Genomic DNA, 24,966 nt, shown 5'->3' with positions numbered 1-24,966 from the left:
CCAACTAAACCTTGGTAAGGTGGTGCAGGGTATATTTGGATAGGGAGAGAACTAAAGCCTTTCTGGGTGAAGAGAGCCAAGTCATAATTAGCCTGTACAGCAGTAATCTGGGAGATATATAAAACTGTTTCAGGTGGTAATTAATGTGACAGAATTCTGGGTATAGTAGCCCTTGACTATTAGCAATGAGAGAAGATGAAGACTTTACGCTGCCGTTAATTTTCATCCACTCCTCAAGGATCCCATGATTGTCTTTTGCCCAGGCATGCTGAGTGTGTGCAGTTGATATCTCTAGGCACTAAGGAAAAGATCTTAAAGCCCAAGTTCTTGCTCAACTCCCTGAATCAAAACAGTATTTTTGCTTTTTAATCACATCTATTTTTTACTTCACCCTCCCATCAGAACTCAATTCATTGCCTTCCCGGCATTGATGAAGGACTTCTGGCTAGGTACTGCAGAGTAGACTTTCTGCTAAGCGTTGCAGCATCTCCACCAGGTGTGGAAGCATGGTTGGTACAAACCCTCCATTGTTACCAGCGATTTAAGGTTTGCATATTGAACGAGCGTGAGCACTTAACTTAAATGTACTGTTTGGCAGGGAATCTGAAAGTCATTCTGACTTGCACCAGTGAGCAGTCGTAACTGCATGTGCTAGCACCTGCTGCCAAAATCCTTTCTTGCCTGTACATTATTGATGGACTGGGCCATATGCCAGAGACTTTTTAAGATCCCAGTACAGCCTCCCAAAGCACAAATCCTCAACCCTGTAGACAAATTAATCAGCTCCAGTTCTGATTTAATTACTTTTACACACACACATTCTTGTTTCTTTGGGTATTTTGGGAAGGAGTTTCCTGTTCTTTTCTTTTCACTCTATAAATTCTCTCTCACATGCGCACACCGTGCAGGGCTTGCTGCTGATGCTGTTTGTTTGCTGAGAGAGATTCTTCAATTCCAGCTTATTCATTCAGGAGCTGTCGAGTTCAAAGCAGGAAGTGTGACTCACTTAGTAAACAGAGTCTTGCAGTGGAAGGCAGAAACCCAGTATTGGATTTCTGTGGTAGATCTGAAGTCTGTTTTTGGTTGTTCACCACCACCACCACCGGGTCTGATGATTTTTTTTCCTGATTGGATGTGGGCAAGGCCCCATAAATAATGATTGTATGGCTGTGAGATGGCTGCGTTATTTACCTCTTTTTCCTCCTAGATGCCCCAACTTCCTAAACTGCACTAGAGAAAAATGCTGCTGTAGGGCAGCTTAGGAACTCCACTCTAACAGTGTCTCCCTGTTCCCCACCCAAGACATTGATTCTGCCCCATTTATTTACTCCCTACTCCCCAGCTTCCAAGCTATGCAGGAACTGCTAAGCTCTTAAACTAACTCTGCAAATGGCCCCTTAATGGGCCAAATGGATATTTCCATTTCATTTTTAATTTGTATTGTTTTTCTGTAGTGTTCCTGACGGGTATCTTAGCACTCTCTCATGCCATTGGATTTATCCTCACAGCACCCTAGTGAAGATGGGAACATTATCTTCATTTTATGGTGTGTACTAGGGATGAAAAGAGTCAGTAATTTACCCAAGGTTACCCAGGAAGACCTTGGTACTGCTGGGATTAGAATGCAGAATGTAATCATCCTTATTTACTTCCTCATTGTAGTGCATTTTTAGATTTATTTCAATAAAATTGATGGTTATTGAATAAATTTTTAATTAGCTACCACTGTCACATAATGTAATGCTGTTCTGTTCCCCCAAGCAGCAGCAGCATGGTGCTACGGATGGGGCACCACACTACGAGTCAGGAAACCTGATTCTGTTTTCAGCTGTTCCAATGAATGCTCTTTGACCTGGCCAAGTTACCATAACTTCAGTCTTCCCAGCTGCGAAAGGGGGTTAATAATCAGACTCGCCTTTTGCAGAGGGCTTTGCATTCTACAGATCAAAAGTATGAAGTATTATTGGCCAAGGTTTATTTTAAATGCTTGCCTGAAGTTAGATACCCAAATGCATAATCAGGCCTCCGAACAAAAGTCGCCTGACTTAAGTGCTCATCACCCACAAATTATATTGGAATCCATGAGAGAAACCGATCTGTACTGTTGAAAATCTGGCTGCTTTTATGTAGGAGCCCAACTTCAGTCAACCGTGGTTGAAAACGTTTGCCCATTTTTTGGTTTGAATTGGGCAGCCTTGGTGCCCAAGGTCTGTCAGAATACCCATGCCATTCTAGGGGTGGGGGGTATGCAAGTCGCTGGATGCTTTCCTTCCTTACCATCCATGCAGCATCACAAATTTCATCTGTTGCCCCCCTCGCCTAGGGTAGCAGATGGATCCTCAGCACTCCAGGAAATTCCTTTTTAGCAGGAGGGTTGGCTTAGTGACCTAAGCCTCATGTATTAATCTGGTTCAAATTGTGACAGTGTGGCACTCCTTCCAGTTAGACAAACTGAGTTCCGGGCACTTTAAGATACTAGGGCTTGTCTACACAGGAAGTTAGTGCAGAATAAGTTCAGGTGTGAATTGAAAGCACAATAGCTGTTCTGCACTGTCCCGTCCCCCCCGCCCCCAGTGGGATGTTCTTATTCTGCACTAAAAGCGCCATTGTGCAGTTTAACATAGTCTACTTTAAAGCCACTTTTAGGGCAATATATGCTTGTTCCTAGGTGGAGTTAGCACAGAATAAGCGAATGTGTGAATTTAAATTGCAACAGCTGTTCTGTGCTAACTTAATGTATACAAGCCTGTAAAAACTGCAGTCCTTTCTGCTGTGATGGACATTCAAGGGGCCTTTCGGACAAAGTAGATACCTTTTTTACTATGTAGCATTTTAAATAAGATTTGAGGTTTGTATCATATGGCCTTGGACAACAATGTTCTTTCCTCACTACTGTTATGTAGTGTACTGCAGTGGTTCTAACTTATTTGATTGTTCCCCTCCCCTTATTTGTGTCTGTAGTAGTTTACGGCCTGCTCTCTCTCTGCCCCCCTTCTCCCCCGCCACACAAGTACATATATGGCAGCCCAGGTTTGAAGGCAGAGCGGAGAGCGGTGACTGCTCTCTGGTCACCCAGCTCTGAAGGCAGAGCAGGTTCTTATGCCTCCCCAGAATACATTCTATGCCCCTCAGTTTGAGAACCTCTGGTGAACTGTGCACCAGATGGTTGCCACCTGCATTTCAATGGAGTTGCACATGTACCTGAAGCCCTTTGGGATAAGAAGCTATAGAAATGTAAATTATTTACCCACTCACATTCAAAGGTACTACCCTTCTGGCTAAGGAGGTGCTAGATGCAACTTTCTCCAGTACTTGTTAACTCCGTTGCTTAACAGGCAAGAAAGTCAGCCCTTGAGTAATCTAAGCTACTCTGTCCCCCTGTGGACTAAGGGTACGTCTTCACTACCCGCCGGATCGGCGGGTAGCAATCGATTTCTCGGAGTTCGATATATCGCGTCTCATCTAGACGCGATATATCGAACCCCGAACGCGCTCCCGTCGACTCCGGAACTCCACCGGAGCGAGTGGCGGTAGCGGAGTCGACGGGGGAGCCGCGGACGTCGATCCCGCGCCGTGAGGACGGGTAAGTAATTCGAGCTAAGGTACTTCGACTTCAGCTACGCTATTCACATAGCTGAAGTTGCATACCTTAGATCGACCCCCGCCCCCAGTGTAGACCAGGCCTAAGTGTGCCATCTCTGCAGTGCTTCCAACCTCTGCCAACTGCCAGAAGAAGAAACTGCTTCTGGGAACAAACCTGGGTCTAGTAAGTGGTAGTAGCCACTAGACTGATTATCTCTCTTTTCATGTCTAAGTTTTACTGCATAGAATCGTTTGAGTGCAGATTGTAGCTGCCATGTTGTCTGATGTAAATCTGTGACAGTTTATGGGCATAGTGAGATGCACAGCTGCTTAAGAAAATGGCAGATTTTGTAGGTTGGTCATATCAGGAGTGGCAAACTTCCCGATTTTTTGTATGTTAACCCTAACTAAAGAGATTGAACATCAAAAGAGCCAGTTAGCAGTCTTGGTTTCCTAATAACAGAAATAAATGTGCCTGTGAACAGAGCCTGAAGTTTCTGATTATTTTTTTTTAAACAAGGAAAGAAATGTGAATTAATCATAGTCCAGGATGTAAGCACATTTTTAAAGTAAAAGACATATCCACATGGGTCTCTGGAGCTGCCTGAGCCAAAAATAACATTTCAAGACTTAATCTGGATGCGGTTTGAGTGAGCGAGCGTGTGAGTGTGTGTTGCCCAGAAATGCATCAAACATGCTGTTTTCAGGTTGGACTATACTAGCCATGGATTTTCTGATTTTCATGAGACACTAATAAACAGGGAGGAAAATACCTTGTTCTGTGGTGCTGATTTTAAATTGGGAAAGGCACTAGATACTTTAATGTCTGCATCACAAAATGTTTAGGCGTAAAGACAGAAGTGTCCATGCTCAAAGACTAACAAAGAAAATGATTTAAAAATATACTCTGACTAGATCAGTTTAGACTGTCAATGTATAATTCTGCTAGAAAAGTGTCATAGCATGATCACCATCTAAGTGATACATCATGAGAAAATGTCCTTTCAGTTATGGATTCTTACCCTCATTCTCATTATTTACTGATTTAATCCTTTGTCTGTCAAGTATATCGAAGGGCTTTACAGGAATTAATTATGGCTCTCAGTACTACTGCGTAAGTCATAATTGTCCCCATTACGTAGAAGGGGAAACTAAGTCACTCAGTGAAATGAACTTGGGTCCGGGTGACACAGCAGGTCAGTGGAAATGCTGAGAATAGAACCCAAGTGCCCAAATTCCCCTTCCCTGCTCTAACACATACACTGCACCCTGGTTTTGCTTTTTGGTTAGGATTAGGTCCCCCTCAGCTCTCTTCAGAACAATCCATTTATCCCCACGGTAGGAACATTAAGGTGTATGTGCTGTGTACTTCAGAGAGGAAAATCTGTCCTTAGGAACGCTTCAGTAACTAGCACAGTAACTTGTGAGCATCCATTCCTTCCTTTTTTCACTCTGTTTTCTCTGACTTAATTCACACACGTGGTGTCACCTACTCCATCGGAAGGACACAAGTAGAACCATCGTGGCCAGTTGCTCAAAAGAGCCCAGCTCCTGTTTAGCCATCAAACCAACTTGCCGCATGTTCAAAATAGCGCAGTACATTGGGTGCTTTTGAAAATGTGGCCATACGTGTCACAATGAGAGCTGATGGCCGCTTCTGAAGATCACTCTTCGTGTGATGGTCTGCCTGCATGTGAGCCTTTATGTTGTAATAACACAGTGGGAACAAGCTAGTGGGCAGGGGCACAGGCAGACTCTGAGAAAATTCTCCTTGAACTCACAACTTTGTGCACCTCACAAATAAATGTAAAAATATACAAATCAGCTCTACTATTGGTCTAATAGAATGCAACAAGTCATTCCAACACCAGCTATGGTATTGCCCCAACACCTGCTCTACAGTGAAACCAGATCTGTCTGGGTGCTAATAGAGTCCCCAGTAGATAATTATAATGATCCAGTCTGGCCTTAAAATCTATGAATCACTCTAGTGTGTGAACATCTTACAAACATTAGTGAATTTATTCTCATAACCCCTCAGTCAGACAGAGAATCATCATCCTTTTACAGAAAGGAAACCGAGATGAAGTACTTGCCCAAGGTCACGTGGGTTCCCGGATCTGCCATAGACTCCCTATCTCCAGAACCTTAATCACAAGCTCATTCTTCCTTTTTATTAGTAACTTAAAGGCCATTCCATTCTGAGAATTAAAGCGGGGGTGGGAGGAGGGGCAGGTGACCTTCCTGAATAGAGCTTGGCTTCAGGGCCAGCTCCAGGCACCAGCTAAAGAAGCAGGTGCTTGGGGTGGCCAGTACCAAGGGGTGGCACTCCGGCCGCTATTGGGGCAGCACGTCCAAGTCTTCGGCAGCGGGTCCCTCGGTCCCTCTCGGAGCGAAGGTCTTGCTGCCGAATTGCCACCGAAGAGTGGAGTGGCGCCATCGCACTGCTGGGTTGTTTTTTTGGTTTTTGTTTTGTTTTGTTTGGCCGCCTGGGGCGGCAGAAAACCTGGAGCCGGCCCTGCTTGGCTTTCTTTGAAAGTTAGCTACTTGTGACTCATTGCATCCACCCTGTGCTGCCTGATGCATCTAGTGTAAGCATGTGCCTGTAAATTTACTACTGCAATAAAGGGCATGTTTTAATTCACTGCTAACGGTGTCCATCAAGATATTTGTACCCTGCTATGCCATTAGCATGGTATCTGAGTGCTGCAAAATCATTTTTGACACTGTAGTCAGTTAGGTTGGGTCAACATTTCATTTTCCCGCTATTAACAAGGGTTTATTAATTTAGCTGTAAAAACTCATCGTGGGCCGCAGCTTGGTGCAAAAGATCTTGGCTCCTAGTCTTTCTTCATTCCAATGAAAATGTGCCGTCTGCTCCCACTTTCACTTAAAATTTCCTTTTACAAGTGTATTCTGTGGCACAGTTTGCAGCCTTGTAATTTAGACCCATTATGCTTTTTTTTTCCCAAGGAGCTAATGTATTTCATAGTTGGAGTTACTTTCTTCTTAAATTACTTGAAAAATATGTCTTTATGGCCTAGAGATTTCTGAGTGTGTATGTTAAGCTGTTGGGCTTGACACAACAGATTTAAAGGCACTTTGAGCACTACCTTCATGCCAAGTGCAGTCCGCTACCATTTTCCTCTTTATTTCAGAGCTTGCCCCACAAAAACGATTGGTCCCAGCATGCTCCACCTTGATGTTTGTGCCCTGGCTGCATTGTACCCTGAGATCTGCAAGTTGTCCTAACAAGCAGCCAGTGTAGCTCTCCCATCGCCTGTATCAGTTTTTGTGGGCTTTGTAAGTGCAGGCTAAGGGCAAAATCCTTGCTTTTCTTTTCTTCCTCATTGAGTTTAGAGGAGTTTTGCCTGTGTAAAAACCTAAAGTTTGTCCCAGTGTACTTATTCTCTAGCTCCTTATCACATTACTGAAATGTATCAGCCCATCTGGAGTTATTGTAGCTTTTTAAATAAACATTTTAAAATTAGTGCATTTAAAATTACCAAGATGTTTATTCCGTGGGGCTGTCACAGCCTGTTGGATAAAGAATGCAAACTTTCCAACCTAATAAGCCCCAAATCTGTCTTCTCTGGAAAACTTTTACTGTCTCTTGGGTAAATAAATGCAGATACTTGTTTACCCACACGCTAAATAACCATGCACACACTAAATACATTGTACCAGAGGAACTATGGGTCTCTTGTAGGAGCATGCAGGGCCAAATGCAGCCTGGGGACTCCTAAAAACAAGCCTGGAATTGCATGAGGAGAATGAAGCTCCTCCACTGAGGTTGTGTAATCTAGTGAATTCAGCCACCATCTTTCAAGGAAGAGAAAAATGCAAATACTTATGTCTGTGTGCATTTATTTTTAAAATGTAAATTTATACACCAGTCAGGTAGCGGTGCTGCAGCTTGGCCCGTAAGGGCCACATTTGAAATAGTGGGGTACCCCTAGTCTCTTGGGTTTTCTGTCGGAAGCTGGTTTTTCCCTCTTCTCCTTGATGCATATTTAATGTTTATTTTGCACTAACAACCCAGAAACTCCTAACGAGGCCTTGATCTTGATGTTGTAGCCTCTGTACAAACACATGATACTTGCCCCAAGAGCTGACAATCTACATCATCTTCATTTGGGGACAGGAGGGAACCAGCCAACTTCAGGCTGAAATAACACGGAGGATGTGACAGATGCTGATGGAAAGAAATTAAATATTAAAGCTGATGCTGTGGCTGTAACTCACTCTGTTTGTTTTTTTGTTATACTCCACTCACTTTCCCCTCTGTGTTAAATGACATGATTTAGGACTGAAGTGCCAGCTTTCAGCCTCTAGGTTTTGGTGTTTGGAAATATACGTAGAGAGATATACTGTGTCTCTGAGCATTTATGTGTAGAGGAAGAGAGCACTCGACAGCCTGTAAGACCACATAAAGATGTTACATAGAGCTGTAATGTGGAACAGAAACATGAAAAGTGCCCTAAAAATTCCCAAGATGGAACAAGACACAATAACTGGCAATTAAAATAAATTCTAGAGTACCAAAGCTGCAGAACCCAAATCACAGTTGACTAAAAGACCTGGCTCTTCCAGAGCGAGGCTTAGTTTTTTAGGTGGCTACTGAGATCTCATTATTGAAGCACACTGAGCTATAATGTGACGTTACCACGCTTTCTTTAAAACTCGTTGCCACATAACCATCCTTTATGGAAAATAAATAACCTTGATTCCCATTCCCAATGGCTTCTAGTTGTCTTGCTGCTGCTTGCAGTCTTGTCAAACTAAAAAAAAAAAAAATAAATAAAAAAATCTTTCCACTTTTTTTTTTTTTTTTTTTTTTACCTAGCACCAGATTGTAGGGTCAAAGAAACAGGACTTGGACCTGTGGGGTTTCATGTTTGGTGTAACTGCATATTTACCATTTAATGCTACTGCTGATGCTTCTAGATAGGTATTTGAAACTCCCTTTCCCCTGCCCACATGTATTATTTCTTTCTCTCCTTGCCTTAACCTACTTATTTTCCTCATACAACTGCTTGTCATTGTCTCTCAAGGAAAGAGCAGGACTGGCAGCTGAGGATGTTAAAAGCAGACCAGTAAATGCACCCCTGCTTTATGGCATGATGTAAAAAAATGCTGGAAAAAATCCTTTCCCTCTTAAAACACACACACACAGTCCTGAACAGTAACGACTTTTCAGCCTTTTAATATTTCTCCCCCGTCCAGTATTTTCTCAGCATAAATTAATTGGGCAGATGTAGCTTCAACTGAACATTGAAACAAACAGGATCTGCTTAGACATCATCATCAGCATTACGTTTCAAGTGGCTTCTCAGACTTTGAAGAGAGGGTACCCCAGCAAGAGGACAAATATTATTGCAAAATATTACAGGGGGAATACGGAGAGTAAATAAAGTGGCATTCATACTTCAATCCAGTATTTCACAAACTTCTAGAGGTAGAACCCCTTTTGCTAGAACTACTAAAAATGCTTTCAGGACCAACGAGTTTTTTTTAAAGCTCTGGCCGTGGTCCGCCGTTCACAGACACTTTTGAGATGCCATTTCTTTGAGGGATGAGGCATATTCTACAAAATATCTTCTATGATAATAAAGGGAAAATAAACTTTTTTGTTTTGTGTAAACATTAATACCTATTATTTCTCTTCCCCCACTATTATAAACCTCCTCTCAGTAATGCTCATTCAGGAAAGCTACAAAGTCAACATGTAGCTTCCAGGGACACGTATCTACTTGGAAAAGAATCTAGACCCAAGTGAGCGTATAGAGATCAAACTGCCAGTTTGCACTTCAGCTAGTTCACAGGTACAGGTGTTCCCTTTTTTCCTTTTCCCTTTTCTTATAAAATTCTCTGCGATGCAGCAGCTATTTCTAGAAGCAAGAGGATGTCAGAACAATACTGCACAACTACTGGATGAATAAAAAATCCTGCAGTATGGCCTCATGAAATGCTCTGAAGCTAACGGTTTGTCGCAGTCTATTAGGAGAGGCGCAATCCATCCTCTGGTCTTTTATTATTATTTAGCTTAACTCTTTCCCTCCTTTTGTACCTTTTTTATTTAAAAAATGCAGAAATTGAGACAATTTAAAAAACGAGTCAGCACGTAACACTCCTCCAGGAACAAGAAGGGGGTGAATCCTTTTGTTTGGGTTTTAAATGTGACTGCCGTATCCCCAGTACTCCCTTATCCTCTTGAACTATTGAAGCGAAGCCAAGTTCAGCAGCAGCACCCAAAAGCCCTTGCATGCACTTTTATTCTGTAATTATGCTGCAGGTGGAATTTAGATGGCATCTTTATTGTGCTTGAAATGTGTCCTCCTGGTTCTGTGGGAGCAGCATTTGTGCAACTGTGCTCTTCCATGCCGTTACAAATAGCCATTGGGCATCGATCTCAGGCAGTCTCACTCTGTCCTGCTCCATAAAACCTGGGCCCGAATTGCCTTGCGGATGCCAGTTCCATTACACACGATCCAAGAAGTTAACTGATCCCCCTAATAGTGAATAATTTATCTCTCCATTAGGCAGTAATAAAGTGGTACGCTTCACAGAGCACTGCGGTGAGGATAATTTGCATTTCCTCTTTTGGTTATGAGCAACTGCGTGGCCCCCGCCACTTTTTTTTTATATTTAAAATTTGATTATTAAAAGTATTTTTCCCTGTCCACCAGAAGCCAACATAATGGCCTTTTCATTTAGAGTGATGTGCTCACACCCCGCTTCTCAAACAATCTGTCCTGTTCTGTTTTTGCTTAACGCAATGTAGCGATTATGTTACAGCCTCTCTCAGGTGGCTTTCTCCCCTCCCTTTCCCGACCCCACCTCCGCTGCAGGAAGTACCATAAAATGCATTTATTCACTCTTTTAAATTGTTTCATTTCAGAGGTTTACAAACGAGGACCACCTGGCGGTTCATAAACACAAGCATGAGATGACATTGAAATTTGGTCCTTCTAGAACCGATTCAGTCATCATAGCAGGTATGTGCTGCTCAGTCCTGGTCAGCTCTGAAAATGGTGCACATTAATATAGCCTGACTGTAAGATTAATACTAGGGACCAGATGTACTGAAAAACGTCTCTACCTCCCATAAAAAGCTCTTGTGATCTGCATTTAATCAGGGGGAAAGGAAAGCCAGAGGCTGCTTCCAAGTTTCTACTTTTTTCATTTTTTATGGTAGTATCAGGTTTTGTAGGATTTTTTTTTTCTTATACTCACCCTTTTTATCAAGACTCTGGAAGATTTACAGACAAAAGGTCTTTCACGTTTCTTCATGCACTTTGAGGATGATGAACAAAAGCTGACAAACTCCGTTTCCTCTCCTCAGCCCAGGTGTCAATTTTCTTGAGCTTTTAGGCTGGCAGTTAATAAATTAAAACTCCATCTAGTGCATTGGCTACTGCCGAGAGTGCATTTGTGAAGCCCAAATGAGTTGATCTGGAATTACTCTACACAGTCAATGCAGCCTTTATAAGATTTGAGAAGAATGTACATGGTTGTCTGGCAGCAGATCATTGCCAGTTATGGATATTCTCCCACCCTGTCAATCCTCCTGCATTTTGGTTTCTTAAAAGGGGGCAGGGATTGTGTCACCCATTGAATGAAACTGCTGTTATATAGAAAACGTGAAGGGAAGAGGAAATCTTTTAATTTTATTTCAAAAACTTCATGCGAGAGCCCAGTTTGATCTCTCCTGGGGGCAGAGGGGAGCTCACTAAATGGACAAACACCGTGTCACCAGATTTGGTGCTGATGAAAGCAGTTGCAATTCAGCCCACTTCTTAGGGCCTCGAGATTAATCACTACATAGGGTGGATCTTTACTGAGTTTATCTAGTTTGGGAAAATTTGGGGTAAAGGCAGAAAATACTTCCTAGTGGGGACATACTGGTTATGGAATAGTATCCATAGAGAAGTGTTGGAATAGTTGTAAATCAGATTGTACAAAACCCTGGCCAGGAAATGCTGGGATGAATATTGAAAACCTTGGATAGTATTCCTTTCATTCTGTGAAGCTGGAGTTGGAGGCTAAGGGAGACTGCATGGTGCGCAAAGAATGTTCTTTCTCTATTGCTCTACCTCCCAAAAAGAGAGATGGAGGACGGGTTGCAGTTTTCATTTGATAACTCTGAAGTATAAACTGGCCAACCAGTGATTTGGGGCTCGCGGATTAATAATGATCAGTTAATTATATTTTAAATTTTCTCAGTTCTGATTAAGGTCCTATCTACACAATAGAAAGAAACGTGTAAGTACAGGATTCTGTTGCTGTTAGCGGTGTTCATGATATAACATATATCTTGTTTCCTGGGTGAGCAGAAAGTCTGTGTTACAATCATCCATGTTGTACCATAAGTCTTGACTCATTTTTCTAATGCAATTATAATAGGGTTTTCTATCCATTCAAGAATGCAAGAAAAATAGCATTACACAGCTACATCACACCTGACTTTGACTGAGATTCATAGTGGCACATGGTTCTTTTCTGTTTTGCAATCTGAAAAGATTAGGGCTGTAGAACTGCTTGTTTACACAAGTAAGTCTTCTCTTCACTGCCAAACAAGGTGTATCCATTGGGTTTTTGGTATCCCAACATAAAACCACAGTGAAGACAGGGCACTTCCGTTTTTACTTTGAGGTAAAATAGGTGAGAAAAGCAATATACCCAGCCCTTGCGTTGACCTTTTTACTTTGCCATAAAAATGAAGTGCTGGTCTTCACTGTGTTTACTGCAGCCCCGTGCTTATTAGTTACCCCAAGGTAAAAAAAACCAAAACCAAAACAAAAAAACCCACCTTTTTTTAGCAGTGAAAACTGGGCCTAAAACATGCAGAAAAGACTGAGTCATGTCTTAACACTGTGAATAGTACTACATGGCAACCAGGTCTAAAAGCCTTTTCTGTTTGATATTTATGTGGTCAGTAAAGGACTACCAATGTAGGGCCCTAGCAAATTCTTGGCCCTGAAAAACACGTCACAGACCGTGAAATCTGGTCTTTTGTATACTTTTACCCTATACAAAATGGATTTCACGGGAGAGACAAGCGTTTCTCGAACTGGGGGTCCCGACCCAAAAGGGGGCTGTGGGGGGGTGTGTGTCACAGGGTTATTGTAGGGGGATTGCGGTATTGCCACCCTTACTTCTGCATTCCCTTCGGTACTGGGTGGCCAAAGAGCGGCGACTGCTAGCCGAGGGCCCAGATCTGAAGGCAGAAGCACAAAAGTAAGGGTGGCAATACTGTGACCCCCCCCAACAATAACCTTGCAACCCCCTCACAGCCCCCTTTTGGGTCAGGACCCCTACAGTTACAGCACCATGTTTTGAAATTTTAGATTTAAATATCTGAAATCATGACGTTTACAATTTTAAAAATCCTATGACTGTGAAATTGACCAAAATGGACCATGAATTTGGTAGGGCCCTAACTATTGGCTGAAGGGCACATTAGTTCTAAGCAGCTGGATCTAGGACAAAGCGTAATTTCCTGTGTTCATAAATCCTTTGTCGGACAAACACCATTGTCAACATTTCTGTAATTTCCTTTTCTTATTGATAGCCCCTGTTTTTGTGCTTGGTTGTTGATACAAGGTGGCCTCCATTGAAAGACAGGAGGTTCAAGTTATTCCTCTTGTAGCAACTTTGAAGTAAAGCACAAAAGGGCTGTTTTCCTTAAGCTTCCATCATCAACAAGCAAACAACTTTCTGCTTGATCGATTCAAACAGAATAATATGCTAGTGATGGGCTCCTGTTAACTGGACTACTGACTAACATCACAAGCAAAAATGAAACTGGCTGGGTGAGCCGATCTGGATAATCAGGAGACTTTCTGCTGTGTAGACTGAGCTTCAATCACAAGCTGAATTGTGGTTCCATGGCCCGTGATCAGCTATATTAATATTGTACCAAACTGGCCATTTCAGTCTTGCAGAGAGATTATTATAGTGAAGTAAGGTGCTGGTGATGGTAATTTGCACTTCTATATGGCCTTCCATTCCAAGGATTTCAGAGTAACTTTTGTGCATGCTAATTAATCCTCAGCAATTCCTGTGAGCTGGGTATCATCCCTATTTTACAGATGGAGAAACTAACACACAGAGAGGGTTTGTGACTTGTTCACACAGCAAGTCAGTGCCAGGGCAGTTACTTTAAAAATCACAATACCACAAGGAATTTCTGCTTCTTCAGACTATTATTTTTTTTTAATATACTATCTTGAAGGACATGCACAAAACATTCTGCTTCCCTGCAGCACCAATTCAGCAACACATACCATTCTCAGAGTTGCACTGATGCCAGAGTAGGCCCTGATTTTAAATAAGGAAGGTGCTACAATACATTGTTTTCAGTTGTAGTGATCTTAGTGCAATTTGAAATATGTTATTTTTGTTAATGCCACAGTGTTTGCCAAAAGCACAAAATTAACAGGAAAGTATTGTCGCTTGCTTTGTGAACACAAAGAAAAATCCTAGAGGAAAAACATCCAAGCTTCCTAAAATAACACAACTGAATCTAAATGTTAGGTGTGTATTGGGAGGAAATATTCCTGGTTTGTCTTGTCCTGTGAGATGAATAGAGAAGTTAAAATTAATCCTGTGACCTCACTTTGATTCTTTTGTTTTTTGTGTTGCAATCTGAACAGATCAGACTCCAACTCCAACCCGTTTTTTGAAGAACTGTGAGGAGGTGGGGCTCTTCAATGAATTGGCCAGTTCCTTTGAGCACGAGTTTAAGAAAGCCACAGAGGATGATGAGAAAAAGGCAAGAGGCAGAAACTACCATTCCAATAAAACTGAAACATTCACAGATTGTAGGGGCTGAAGGGGGAATTATGCTGTTCTGATGAAAGGCATATGTTGTAGGGTAACTAAGTGTTGTCTCATAGATTTAAAATGCTCAATCACATACTTTATTTAGTAACTTGTGTGACTTTGGCTGTGCTACAGTCAGAGTCCCAGTTAGATCTGATTTTAATAACCTTTTGTTACTACAGCTTTTTGTCGTCCCGTTCCCTCCCACCCCCCCTCTTTTTTTTTAATGTCAGTACCCACAATATCTGATCGCACATGTCCTGGCAAAGGAATGCCTGAGAAGTACCAATACCTTGTTAACCACGTAGGCTCTGATCCAAAGCTCGCTGGGCATCTCTTCATTGATTTCAAGATCATTAAAGAGCAATTCCCAGAGCCATGTCTTAAAAGCATGGTTGTGGAAATAACCTTTTTGACCATGTTCTGCCTTTCCTGTCTCCAAAGGATAGGAAAGAAGCCAAGCTTTTCTTGTGTACTTCTTGAATTCTGAACAGTTGCATGCTGCATACAAATAGAGAGGAGGTTCCATGGCAGAGTAAGAGTTTATAGGTCTAGAAGACAGCAAGATCTCAAGCAACTTAAGAGAGTCTTTCCAACCCTTCCACCGCTGAATAGCAGCAGATGCATATTGTACAACTCTACTGGTATTTTTTAGACTGGTTTTTAAATGTATGAAATTGGTATATGTATGTACATTTGTACATACATGCGCAATTGGCAGCTCTGTTCAGAAACACGGCTGCATAAATCTGTTCAAATATAACGAATTCAGAGTTAAATTCACATGCATCCTATGAAGTGGGTATTCACCCACGAAAGCTCATGCTCCCAAACGTCTGTTAGTCTATAAGGTGCCACAAGACTCTGCTGCTTTTACAGATCCAGACTAACACGGCTACCCCTCTGAGAGTTAAAGTAGAAAATTTTGTCGTTCACTCACTCATTGAGTACCAGGTGTCTTTCAAACATTCGTTGATCTTACATCCTGGATGTGCTGCAGGTCCTAGGCACATTGAGGTGGCATGTCATGCTTAACTCTGAATTCCCTGCCTTTCATTAGCTACAGCCCAGAACTTTAATATTCTTTGAGGGTAGCTAGAATTTGTGGTTTTCTGTATAAATGATTGAGCAACCCACAGTCTAGCCAGTCATTTTATATGTACGACCACCCATATCCTGTGCTGCCTAATAACTATAGTTAGGATTCTTAGACTTATGGGTGTTTTTTAATACGACTGCAGTCAAGATATTTCCAGCATCAGCCAGGAGAATGCAGCAACTCAAAGCATGGGCTGGCTTCAGACGTAGGGAAAGAATTATCCCTCCTAGAAGGGCCCTGCACACGCTAGAGCTCAGACCCAGATGGTTTGTCACTCAGTGAGCCTGGCTAGAGATGCATTTGTGAGATGCTTTGAACACTTGGCTAAGTTGAGCCCAGTTACTGCTGTTTTGTTTTGTCCTGCTGTTCCAAGGGTGGCCTGGACACCAGCGTGTGCGTGTTAATTAAAAACATTGGCATAGTGAGGGCTCCCCCGGAGGCGTTTTTAAGTGGTTTGAAACTTTCCTGAATTTTAATCCCTTCTCTTCTGTGATTTAACAGTGAAATGTCCCTGCTTAAGCGGGCAAGTAAATGGTTACTTCATGTACTGAAGGCAAGGCTGCTGCATAACTCGGCTAGAACAGGGGCACTCTAGAGCAGTGCCATTCAACTAGTGAGATTGCTCAGCAGGGAGAAGAACCATAGATGCCTATTTTGACTCTGTTTCAACTCGCCATCCCACAATGGTACAGTGTCCCACAATGTTAGTGTCCCCCGGGTGACGTGGCTTTTTGCCACTCAGACACATCATCTCTCTCTTCTTCTTCTCTTCCTTGGCTGCTCAGCTGTCCCCTGCAACCTCACATAAGAGCTCCTTCTGATGTCCCTGGCTTTTATGGGATCCATGAACTCCATAAGAGCTGGGGTACTGACGGAGCCACATCCAACTCTGGAGCCGAAGGCTGAGTGTCTCTTGCCTTTAGAACAGGGGTGGGCAAACTTTTTTGGCCCAAGGGCCACATCTGTGTATGGAAATTGTATGGCGGGCCATGAATGCTCATGAAATTGGGGGAAGGGGTGAGGGCTCTGCTTGGGGGTGTGGGCTCTGGGTTGGGGCTAGGGATGAGGGGTTTGGGGTGCAGGAGGGTGCTCTGGGCTGGGACCGAGGGGTTCGGAGGGCAGAAAAGGGATCGGGGATGGGGCAGAGGTTTGGGGCATGGGAGGGGTCAGAGGTGCAGGCTCCAGGCAGCGCTTACCTCAAGCAGCTCCCGGAAGCAGTGGCATGTTCCCTCTCCAGCTCCTATACGGAGGTGCGGCCAGGCGGTTCTGCGCACTGCCCCGTCCACTGGTGCTGCCACTCCAGCTCCCATTGGCCGTGGTTCCTGGCCAATGGGAGCTGTGGGGGTGGGGGCAGCATGTGGAGCCCCCTGGCTTCCCCTATGTGTAGGAGCTGGAGCGGGGACATGCCACTGCTTCCGGGAGCCCTGCAGAGCCATGGCACGCGCAGAGCGGGGCAAGCCCCAGACCCTGCCCCCCAGCGGGAGCTCGAGGGCCGGATTAAAACATCTGAAGGGCTGGATGCGGTCCCCGGGCTGTAGTTTGCCCACCCCTGCTTTAGAAATCTGCACTGTACACAAAAAGGCCCCTGTCCCTTGACAGGTCTGTTTCTGTTGTTTGCCTGTATGTGCCACCAGCCAGGCAGTTCCCGCATGGTGTCATGAGTGCGTTTGCCTCATCCTTCTCCTGGGCAGAGTCTGGGGGAGCTAAGAAGTCATTGCTAACTAGTTAAAATGGGGCATATAGTGCCCTTGAAAACTGTGTGGTGGCGGGTTGCCAGATTCAGGCATATGGTTAGGTTTTATTTTAATGGGGTGCTCATAGGTATTTAATAACTTGCATGACTCTGTGTTTGCTTTTGATGATCGGGTAATAAAATAATTGAGGCTGATTTATACAATGCTTTAGAGCTCTTCCGTGAATGAAAGTGCCTTCTGTAACTTGCAGGCATTTGCTTTGTTACCTGTTCTACTTAGCGGAGCCTTTTTACCAATAGAAAGAATTCCACGTGGATGTGTTACTGAGGCACCACAAAGCACATCCCTTCTGGCCCAGGGAATGTCTGGTTTTTGTACAGCACCTACCACCATGAGGCCCTGGTCCAGGACTATGGTTTCTATGTGCCACTGTAATGCAAATAATAAAAAAAAGCCTTTGGTAAATGCTCCTCGGTGCAACTAAGCAGTGACCCTGGAAACTAGTTGTGTGTTTCGCTAGTGGTATGAAATTACCTTCATTTTAATGCATTAATATTTTCCCATTAGAATGCTGGACCTCTGGACATGTCTCTGCCCTCAACCCCAGACATCAAAATAAAAGAGGAGGAGCCAGTTGAGGTGGATTCTTCCCCTCCAGACAGTCCTGTATCCAGTCCACAATCCCCACAGATCCAAGAGAAGGTAGGTGTCCTGGGCCATTCCCACTTGCTGTCATTTACCTTTCTCACCAGGAGAACTGATTCTAACTACAATAGAATAAGTTCGTTCTTCACTTAACTGCCAAGGCTTGAGTTGAGGCTGGCATCACACTGACCGGGGTAAATCTGAGGAGTTTTTACAGTCACTGGGGTGTGGGCGATCAAGCCTTGTGGTTGGAGCAGGAGTTATGCCTACTGGTTGGAGCTGAGGGTCAAAACCAAAGACAGCATCAGCTATCAAGCCGAAGGTCAGAGCTGGAGACAGTCAGGTGCCAGGCCAGGGGTTAGGGTTAGGGTTAGGGTTAGGGAGCAGGGGCCTGGAATAGGACAGGACTGCAGGAACTGGGAGCAGACAGGGGTCTGGGATGGGAAGACAGGAACCAGGAGGAAGCAGGGAACAGGAACTGGGAGCAGGCAGAAATGCAGGGCTCAGAAGTCAGGTAAGCTGGAGAGGTCCACAGTGGCACCAGCCAAGGATTCCTCTAGTTGCTCGGACAACTTCCTGGTTCATATAGTACTCCTTAGCCAATAGGGGAGCTTTGGGGGCGGGCTTTCCCTTCTCTGGATCCTTCACTAGTTACTCAAGTGAGCTGGTGGGTGGCAATTGTGGCCTGAATGCTGCCTGGGGACCTGTGGGCCTAGGTTCAAGGACTGGGATCCCTCACAGGTTTCTTCAGATGAGAAACATCTCTGAATAAATAAAGCGTTTTTTATAGGGACGGGGCCACTGTGCCCTGAGGATTGTTGTAGTGACCCAGAACATGCACCTATAGAATAATATAGGTGGCAAAACTGTTGGTTGCATAATTATGCTTTGTACCTATTCCAACTTGGGCTGGAGCCGCTGGTTTTTAGAGGAGGAGTGTCTAACCGTTTCTGCAGGACTCCGGGGTTGGGACTTAGGGGTTCTATTCCCGGCTCTGCCACTGAATCACTGTGACCTTGGGTAAGTCCCTTCGCCACTCTGTGTCCGTTTCCTTATTGGGGTGTTGTGAAAGTTGGTTTAAGGTTTCTAAATCACTCAGATTCTCAGAAGAAAGATGTGAGAGAAGGGTATATTATTACGATGAGGCTGATAAAGTATCTGTCCTTATTTTTGTTTGTTGATTCTCTTTAGGAGATCACTTCAAAGCCGGTTATAATTTCTACTCCTACTCCAACCATCATGCGTCCAGGGTCACTGCCACTACATTTGGGATATGACCCGCTACATCCCACTCTCCCCTCCCCAACCTCTGTCATCACCCAGGCTCCACCTTCCAACAGACAGCTTGGGTAAGAAAGATGCTAAGACTTGGACCGAGATTTTAAAAATTTGGTGTCTAAAGTCAGGCTTTTTAAGTCTGTATTTAAGTGCATAAATGTTACCTGATTGTCAAAAGCACTGAGCTATGTGCAGCTTCCACTATAGTTCCATGTATTTTGGGGTCTAACTGTAAATGCTGTCATGAGAACTAGTTTTAACATAAATTAAACTAGGACAACCCCAGGGAAAGAGAAACAGTCCAGTCCTGATATCCTTCCACTGGCAATGCCTTCACTGCATATACACCTCTACCCCAATATAATGCTGTCCTCGGGAGCCAAACAATCTTACCGCTTTATAGGTGAAACCACGTTATATTGAACTTGCTTTGATCCGCCAGAGCGCACAGCCCCGCCCTGGGGCGCTGCTTCACCGCGTTATATCTGAATTCATGTTATATCGGGTCGCGTTATAGCGGGGTAGAGGTGTAATATAGGAGGTTTGCCCAGCTAAGGACTTCAGAACTGTACTTTCACAGATTCGTTTTGCCAGAGGATCATGAGTTGCCTTTGCTACCCGATTAAACGGACAAGACTTAGATAAAACTGCAAAGTGGTTGAATCTTTAATGTTTTGGGGATTTTCCAAGACAGCTGTTGCTTCTGAAGTGAAACCTCTACAACCTGTTGGCCTCCTTCAAAGTCAGGTTTTGCTTCTGTAGCTATTTGTTTTCAGATAACCTAATGACCTGCTCTTCTGGCCCCCGGAATAATCTAGACTCGAGGCTCAAGAGCATTCAGTGAAGTGGTTACGAGCGCATTGCATTGTGGGGTAGTTTCAACCCTATATATAAAAGGAAGGCGCCTAAATGATCCAGGAAATACATTACAATGGGCCTTCAGGAGAGGTATATTTAGCCCTGTCTCTGTTCTTTGGTGTCAGGATGCTTCTGTTGTGCCATGGTTGTTACTTCTTTCTAATTACCCTCTTTGGATCTGGGTCTTTGCATTAACAAGGCCATTTTTTTGGCTGACAATTCATATTTTTGTGTGTGTTTGTTTTGACCCCATGGCACCATCAGTCCAGACTTCCTGACGGAAAGGTCTAAATCCTGTCTCCTTGCACCTTAAGGGTTAAGTGATTGTCTTTGTGTTTTGAGAGTGTATTGTGTGCGTTTTCCATAAACGAGACTCAGGCTCAGGTGTAATGCCGTCTTCTGGAATTGAGGCACCAGAGCATTGCCCTGCTTGGAGAAACAGAGAAATGAAATCAGGACAGTCCATGTATTGAAGCTACAAAGTTAGGCCTGTAGTGGAACTTGCAGGGATGTCAGTGGGACTGAGAATGAGGGCAGGGTATGAACTTCCTGTAGCTAAACTTTTGGACTGGGATTTTCAAAGTAGCCTGAAGGATCTGGATACCCAGTTTCTATGAGAATTGAATGTCCAGATTCCCTACGTGGCTTTGAAAATCCCACCCCTAGTCGGTAAAGGTATGAACTTGAATCTGGCCCAATTTTACCCCCCGTGACTTTCACTCCTACCCCATCTCACCATTACCTCAGCACAGACCCCACAGTGTAATGGTCTTAGCTTAGCCAGCAGCGACTCATCATCCCTCTCATCAGGGCTAGGAAGAAGGGATGATAGCAGCGGATTTTCTCCCCACTGCCCAGATGCCTGCTCAGCACCAGCCCTGCTCTTCCTCTCCTACCTTTCTCTCTGCCTCCATCTTATGCTGTCATGAGCAGGGGAGAAATAGGAGAATCTCCCTTAATAAAAAATAGGAGAGAATGCAAGGAGACCACTGTCCTGACCATGTAAGTTCAGATGCAGCTCTTTCTTCCCTCTCCCACACTCTTTGGACAGCAACTTTTCATATGATGGGCCCTGACATGGTGGAGTCAGGGGGAGAGAGTATATCACTGCAAGTCATCACTCTTAAATAGTAGTGCACTCTACGATCGAGGCAGGCTGCCCCCATCCCTTATTTGTCACTGCATTCAAAAGCTGGATAAGCACTTTAGCTGGGTGTTTCTGCAAAATGATCAGCAGGGGGAAAGGTTGTTGGCATTTTTAACAGTCGTAATTAGGCTTCAGTGTAAACACCCCTTGGCAATGAAGGAAGCTCTTCGTGTTTCTCGGACCTGTTGTTTCAGGCGTTCTGCAGACACAGCCGTCTGTTTAGAATGTTGTCTCTGAGGGTTAGCAGTGCTTTTAAATGGAAGTCAAATTAATGCACAATCTCATTCTGCCATGAGGGCTGTATTAATGCATCTCTCTAGCCAGAAATTGACCAGTATGTAGGAACAGTTGATCTAGTACTCCATCCTGCCTCGTGCACCTGTTCATAGGCCAGTAGAGGGCACCAAAGCAGCAGCAGGACTCCACTGAATAGCCCAGCAGCTACAGCAGAGCATCAAGGGCACATTTACGTGTCCTGGTGAGTGTTACATTGCTCCCCTGAAAACTATGGCTGAAACCCAGCATTGGTTCTATTTACTTTGCTGTGTGTTTTGGAGCAGAGCTTCTGTTTGCACTGGCACAGGGAGAACTCAGGTGGACTACTTCCTCCTCCTCCTGAAACAGAGAGCTCAATGTGTAATATTTGGTTATCCTCACCATCTGTTCAGATGAGTCCAGCTTATTAAAATCCAACATCCCTTCTTAGGGGCATCTGGTCTTTGTGCTTTAGCAGCCTTGTGCTTTTTTGCAAGCAGGCCAGCAAGCTTACATAGAGGAGTTAAATAAGGAGAGCCGTAATGCTTCCATCAGCATGTCTTGCCAGCACCAACCAACAAATGGTTGTCAGACAACTTTGCCTGGATACCCAAAATGTGATGTTATCACATGTCAGTTAATACATGTTAAGAATCTCATGTAGACAAGGCAATGTGTACTTTAACACACGGTAAACTGGGCTTTAATTTGACCAATTTAGCACATGCTAAAGGTGTGGTGCTTGGTTTATGCTCAACTTTTAAAACATGTAAGTTATCCTGTGTTAGCTAACATAATGCTTTAAATCCTAGTCTAGACAAGGCTAGAAATCGTGGTGGGGTTGGGTGGGGGCTGCTTAGTCTTGTCTGTACAGTATAAACTTGAATTAACACATGTGAGCTTGAATTGTGTTTCTCCAGGTCTCCCACGGGCTCCCTCCCACTTGTCATGCACCTTGCGAACGGACAGACTATGCCTGTCCTCCCTGGCCCTCCTGTACAGATGCCTTCTGTTATATCGGTAAGAGAAACTTCCAGCACATTCTGTGGTAAAGAAGAGGACAGCTTTTTCTCCTGCCCAACATATGCAGACGCTTTCATTTGCAAAATTAAAATACATCTACCCCTCTGTGTGAGATAAGCCTGAAGTGGAAGTGGGCAAGGGCTGATGCTAGGAAGGTAATAACAACACGCCAGTCACACTAGAGGCCCATAAGGCTGAAAAATAAAGCCTGGTCTGGGCAGATGGCTCACACCATTGATCCAGGACTGGGAACTGCAGGATCCCTGATTAGTTGGTTGCGTTTGGAATGGAATGCCTCAATTGAAACCATTCGAGCTTACAGAGAACGTGTTAGTCTTTGCAGGCCAGGAAAGCCGCCCCAGCCTGGGCAGTGGGCGAAATGGTAATTTATATTTAACGCTGCAGGTTTTACTTCAGCCTAAGGAGAATTTTTCAGGATACAAAATTCACAAATAAATATACCTTCTGGTGGGCTTGTGTGTGTTGAGTGAGTCAGCCTGTGCAAATCCCGTGTCTCCTGCTGGGTGGGTATTTTGTGTTCTGAGTGGGTGATTCCAGTAAACTAGTGCCTCAGGTAGAAGGACTGTTGAAGTTGCAATCCACCAGTGGGGATGGGGGGATGCACGTCTGAATAGCCAGTATGCTAAGAGTTTGGCATTTAGGACATCTCTGTATTTTCTTGAAGTATAACTCATGCTGCTAGCACCTTTCATCAGAGTATTTCAGTGTGTCTTATAATAAAACAGAACTAAAGCTCCATTTCCCCCTTTTAGGTAAGCCAGGCAAATATGCCTGTTTTACAGATGGGGAAGCTAAAACTTAACCAGGATGTTGCTGGAAGTCCATGGTAGAACTGGGCTTAGAACCCAGATGTCCCAGTTTTCACGTTCCTCTAACAGCCACCTGGCAACGCTGCACCCTGTGGTGTACAGGTTTTCTGGGTGTGAGGGAAATGAAGGAGACCTTTCACGCTATTTTGCCACCAAGCACAGTATATTTCGCTTTCTGTCCTCAGCTGTTGGTTGCCGTTGCTATGTTCTCTTAAATAGCAGCTGTGGCCACCTCAGAGGGGACTGCCCACCTTTGAGTGATTTGACGAAACAATCCCTGTGGCCATAGTTATAAAGTTTGTCAAACGCTCTAGGCATTCTGCATTAAAGGTGCTTTGTCAAATGGTTATTATGATGCCATTTCATGCGGGACGCTTCCAGTAGCAATGACGTAACTTCTCAAAATGCGTGTGCTCTTTTCTCTACATGTAGCTGGCTAGGCCAGTGTCCATGGTGCCCAACATTCCTGGTATTCCTGGTCCACCCATCAACAGCAGTGGTTCCATTTCACCATCAGGCCTTCCAATGCACTCTGAGGCTAAAATGGTGAGTTCCAGAACATAGAGAGAAGCTTATTGACCTGTGCCAGGGATGATGGCTTTGGGGGATATATTCATAGAATTGTCGTAAAAGCCTTCGCTTATCTTGCTTAGACCCTCCAGAAAAGAGTGTGTTTAGAATCTCTATCCTCATGGCCCCTCTCATCCTTCTAAAGAGACACCAAAAGCTCTTGAATAGATAAGCTCAAATTAGTGAGTTTAGACCGCTCCTCCCTGAAATCCTTTGCAGCAGTAAGAGTATCTTAAAGCACTGTAGGAACACTGAGAGCAGGTGTTATAAATATATAAAAAAGTGTGAGGCTGTTTTTCATTAAATCACCCAGCACTGCCAGTCTGCCATATGGACCTTACATATCATTGTCAAGGCAAAGATTCCTGATCCGATCTTAAATATGGGCCATGTTGTAAAGCGGTGGATTCCTGTTCCAGTATGACAGATGGTGTGGAGATGGGGGGAGGGAGGAGAGAGCCAAGAGGGGAGCGGCTGTGCTGTAGTGATCTGGCAAAGGACTCTAATAAGGGTTTTCAGTAGGATGCTCTTCCAGCGGTAGATTTATGAAGGAATTTCTTTCTCCGCTTCCCGGGCTCTTACAGCACAAGTGCTAGGTGCACACAGGAGGAAGACGGAAAGTAGGGATGAGGCGGAGGGAAAAGTAAGTTTGGATACAAAGATGGTGAAAGCACGTTTGTCTTGCTGAAATAATATCAGCGTGGATTTGTTTGCAGTCAGGGCTTCCGCATTATTATGCGCTCCATTGCTGCAGTGACCTTGGTGCTTACAGGAACCGCTACTACAATTCCACACTAGCTAGGCGTTTGCAAAGATTCATTCTGCATTCGTGCACTGAGCTGAAACTAGAGCAGGGGTGGGCAAACTTTTTGGGCCAAAGGGCCAGATCTGGGTGGGGAGAGTGTATGCAGGGCCGGGGCAGGGGGTTGGGGTGTGGGAGGGGGTGCAGTGTGCAGGCAAGGGATTGGGGCAGAGGAGGGGTGCGAGGTGCGTGAGGGGGCTCAAGGCAGGGAGTTGGGGTGCAGGAGGGGTGCAAGGTGCAGGGAGTTGGGGCGCGGGGTGCAGGGGTTCGGGCTCCGGCCTGGCACCGCTTACCTAAAGCAGCTCCAGGGTGGCAGCGGTGCGCACCAGGGCCCGGGCAGGCTCCCTGCACGCCTG

At 44.4% G+C, this 24,966-nt stretch overlaps 1 protein-coding gene across 6 annotated transcripts in view; it reads left to right on the top strand.

The window, feature by feature from the left end:
* Positions 1–24,966, top strand: part of LOC120391009 (cyclic AMP-dependent transcription factor ATF-7) — a 119,463-nt gene that overhangs the window by 68,760 nt on the left and 25,737 nt on the right. For all 6 annotated transcript variants that reach the window (XR_005591196.1, XM_039514180.1, XM_039514177.1 and 3 more), the window contains 6 exons: positions 10,484–10,580; positions 14,241–14,359; positions 17,770–17,904; positions 19,039–19,196; positions 22,306–22,405; positions 23,671–23,784. Coding sequence is in view for 5 of the 6 variants with exons in the window: in XM_039514180.1 (XP_039370114.1) it covers positions 10,484–10,580; positions 14,241–14,359; positions 17,770–17,904; positions 19,039–19,196; positions 22,306–22,405; positions 23,671–23,784 (723 nt within the window). In the remaining variant the exon portion in view is untranslated. The remainder of the gene's footprint in view (positions 1–10,483; positions 10,581–14,240; positions 14,360–17,769; positions 17,905–19,038; positions 19,197–22,305; positions 22,406–23,670; positions 23,785–24,966) is intronic.

Source organism: Mauremys reevesii, linkage group 25, assembly GCF_016161935.1.
Source record: "Mauremys reevesii isolate NIE-2019 linkage group 25, ASM1616193v1, whole genome shotgun sequence".
NCBI classification, from domain to species: Eukaryota; Metazoa; Chordata; order Testudines; family Geoemydidae; genus Mauremys; species Mauremys reevesii.
Note: the sequence above shows the minus strand (reverse complement) of the source record. Positions and strands in the feature narration are given on the sequence as shown.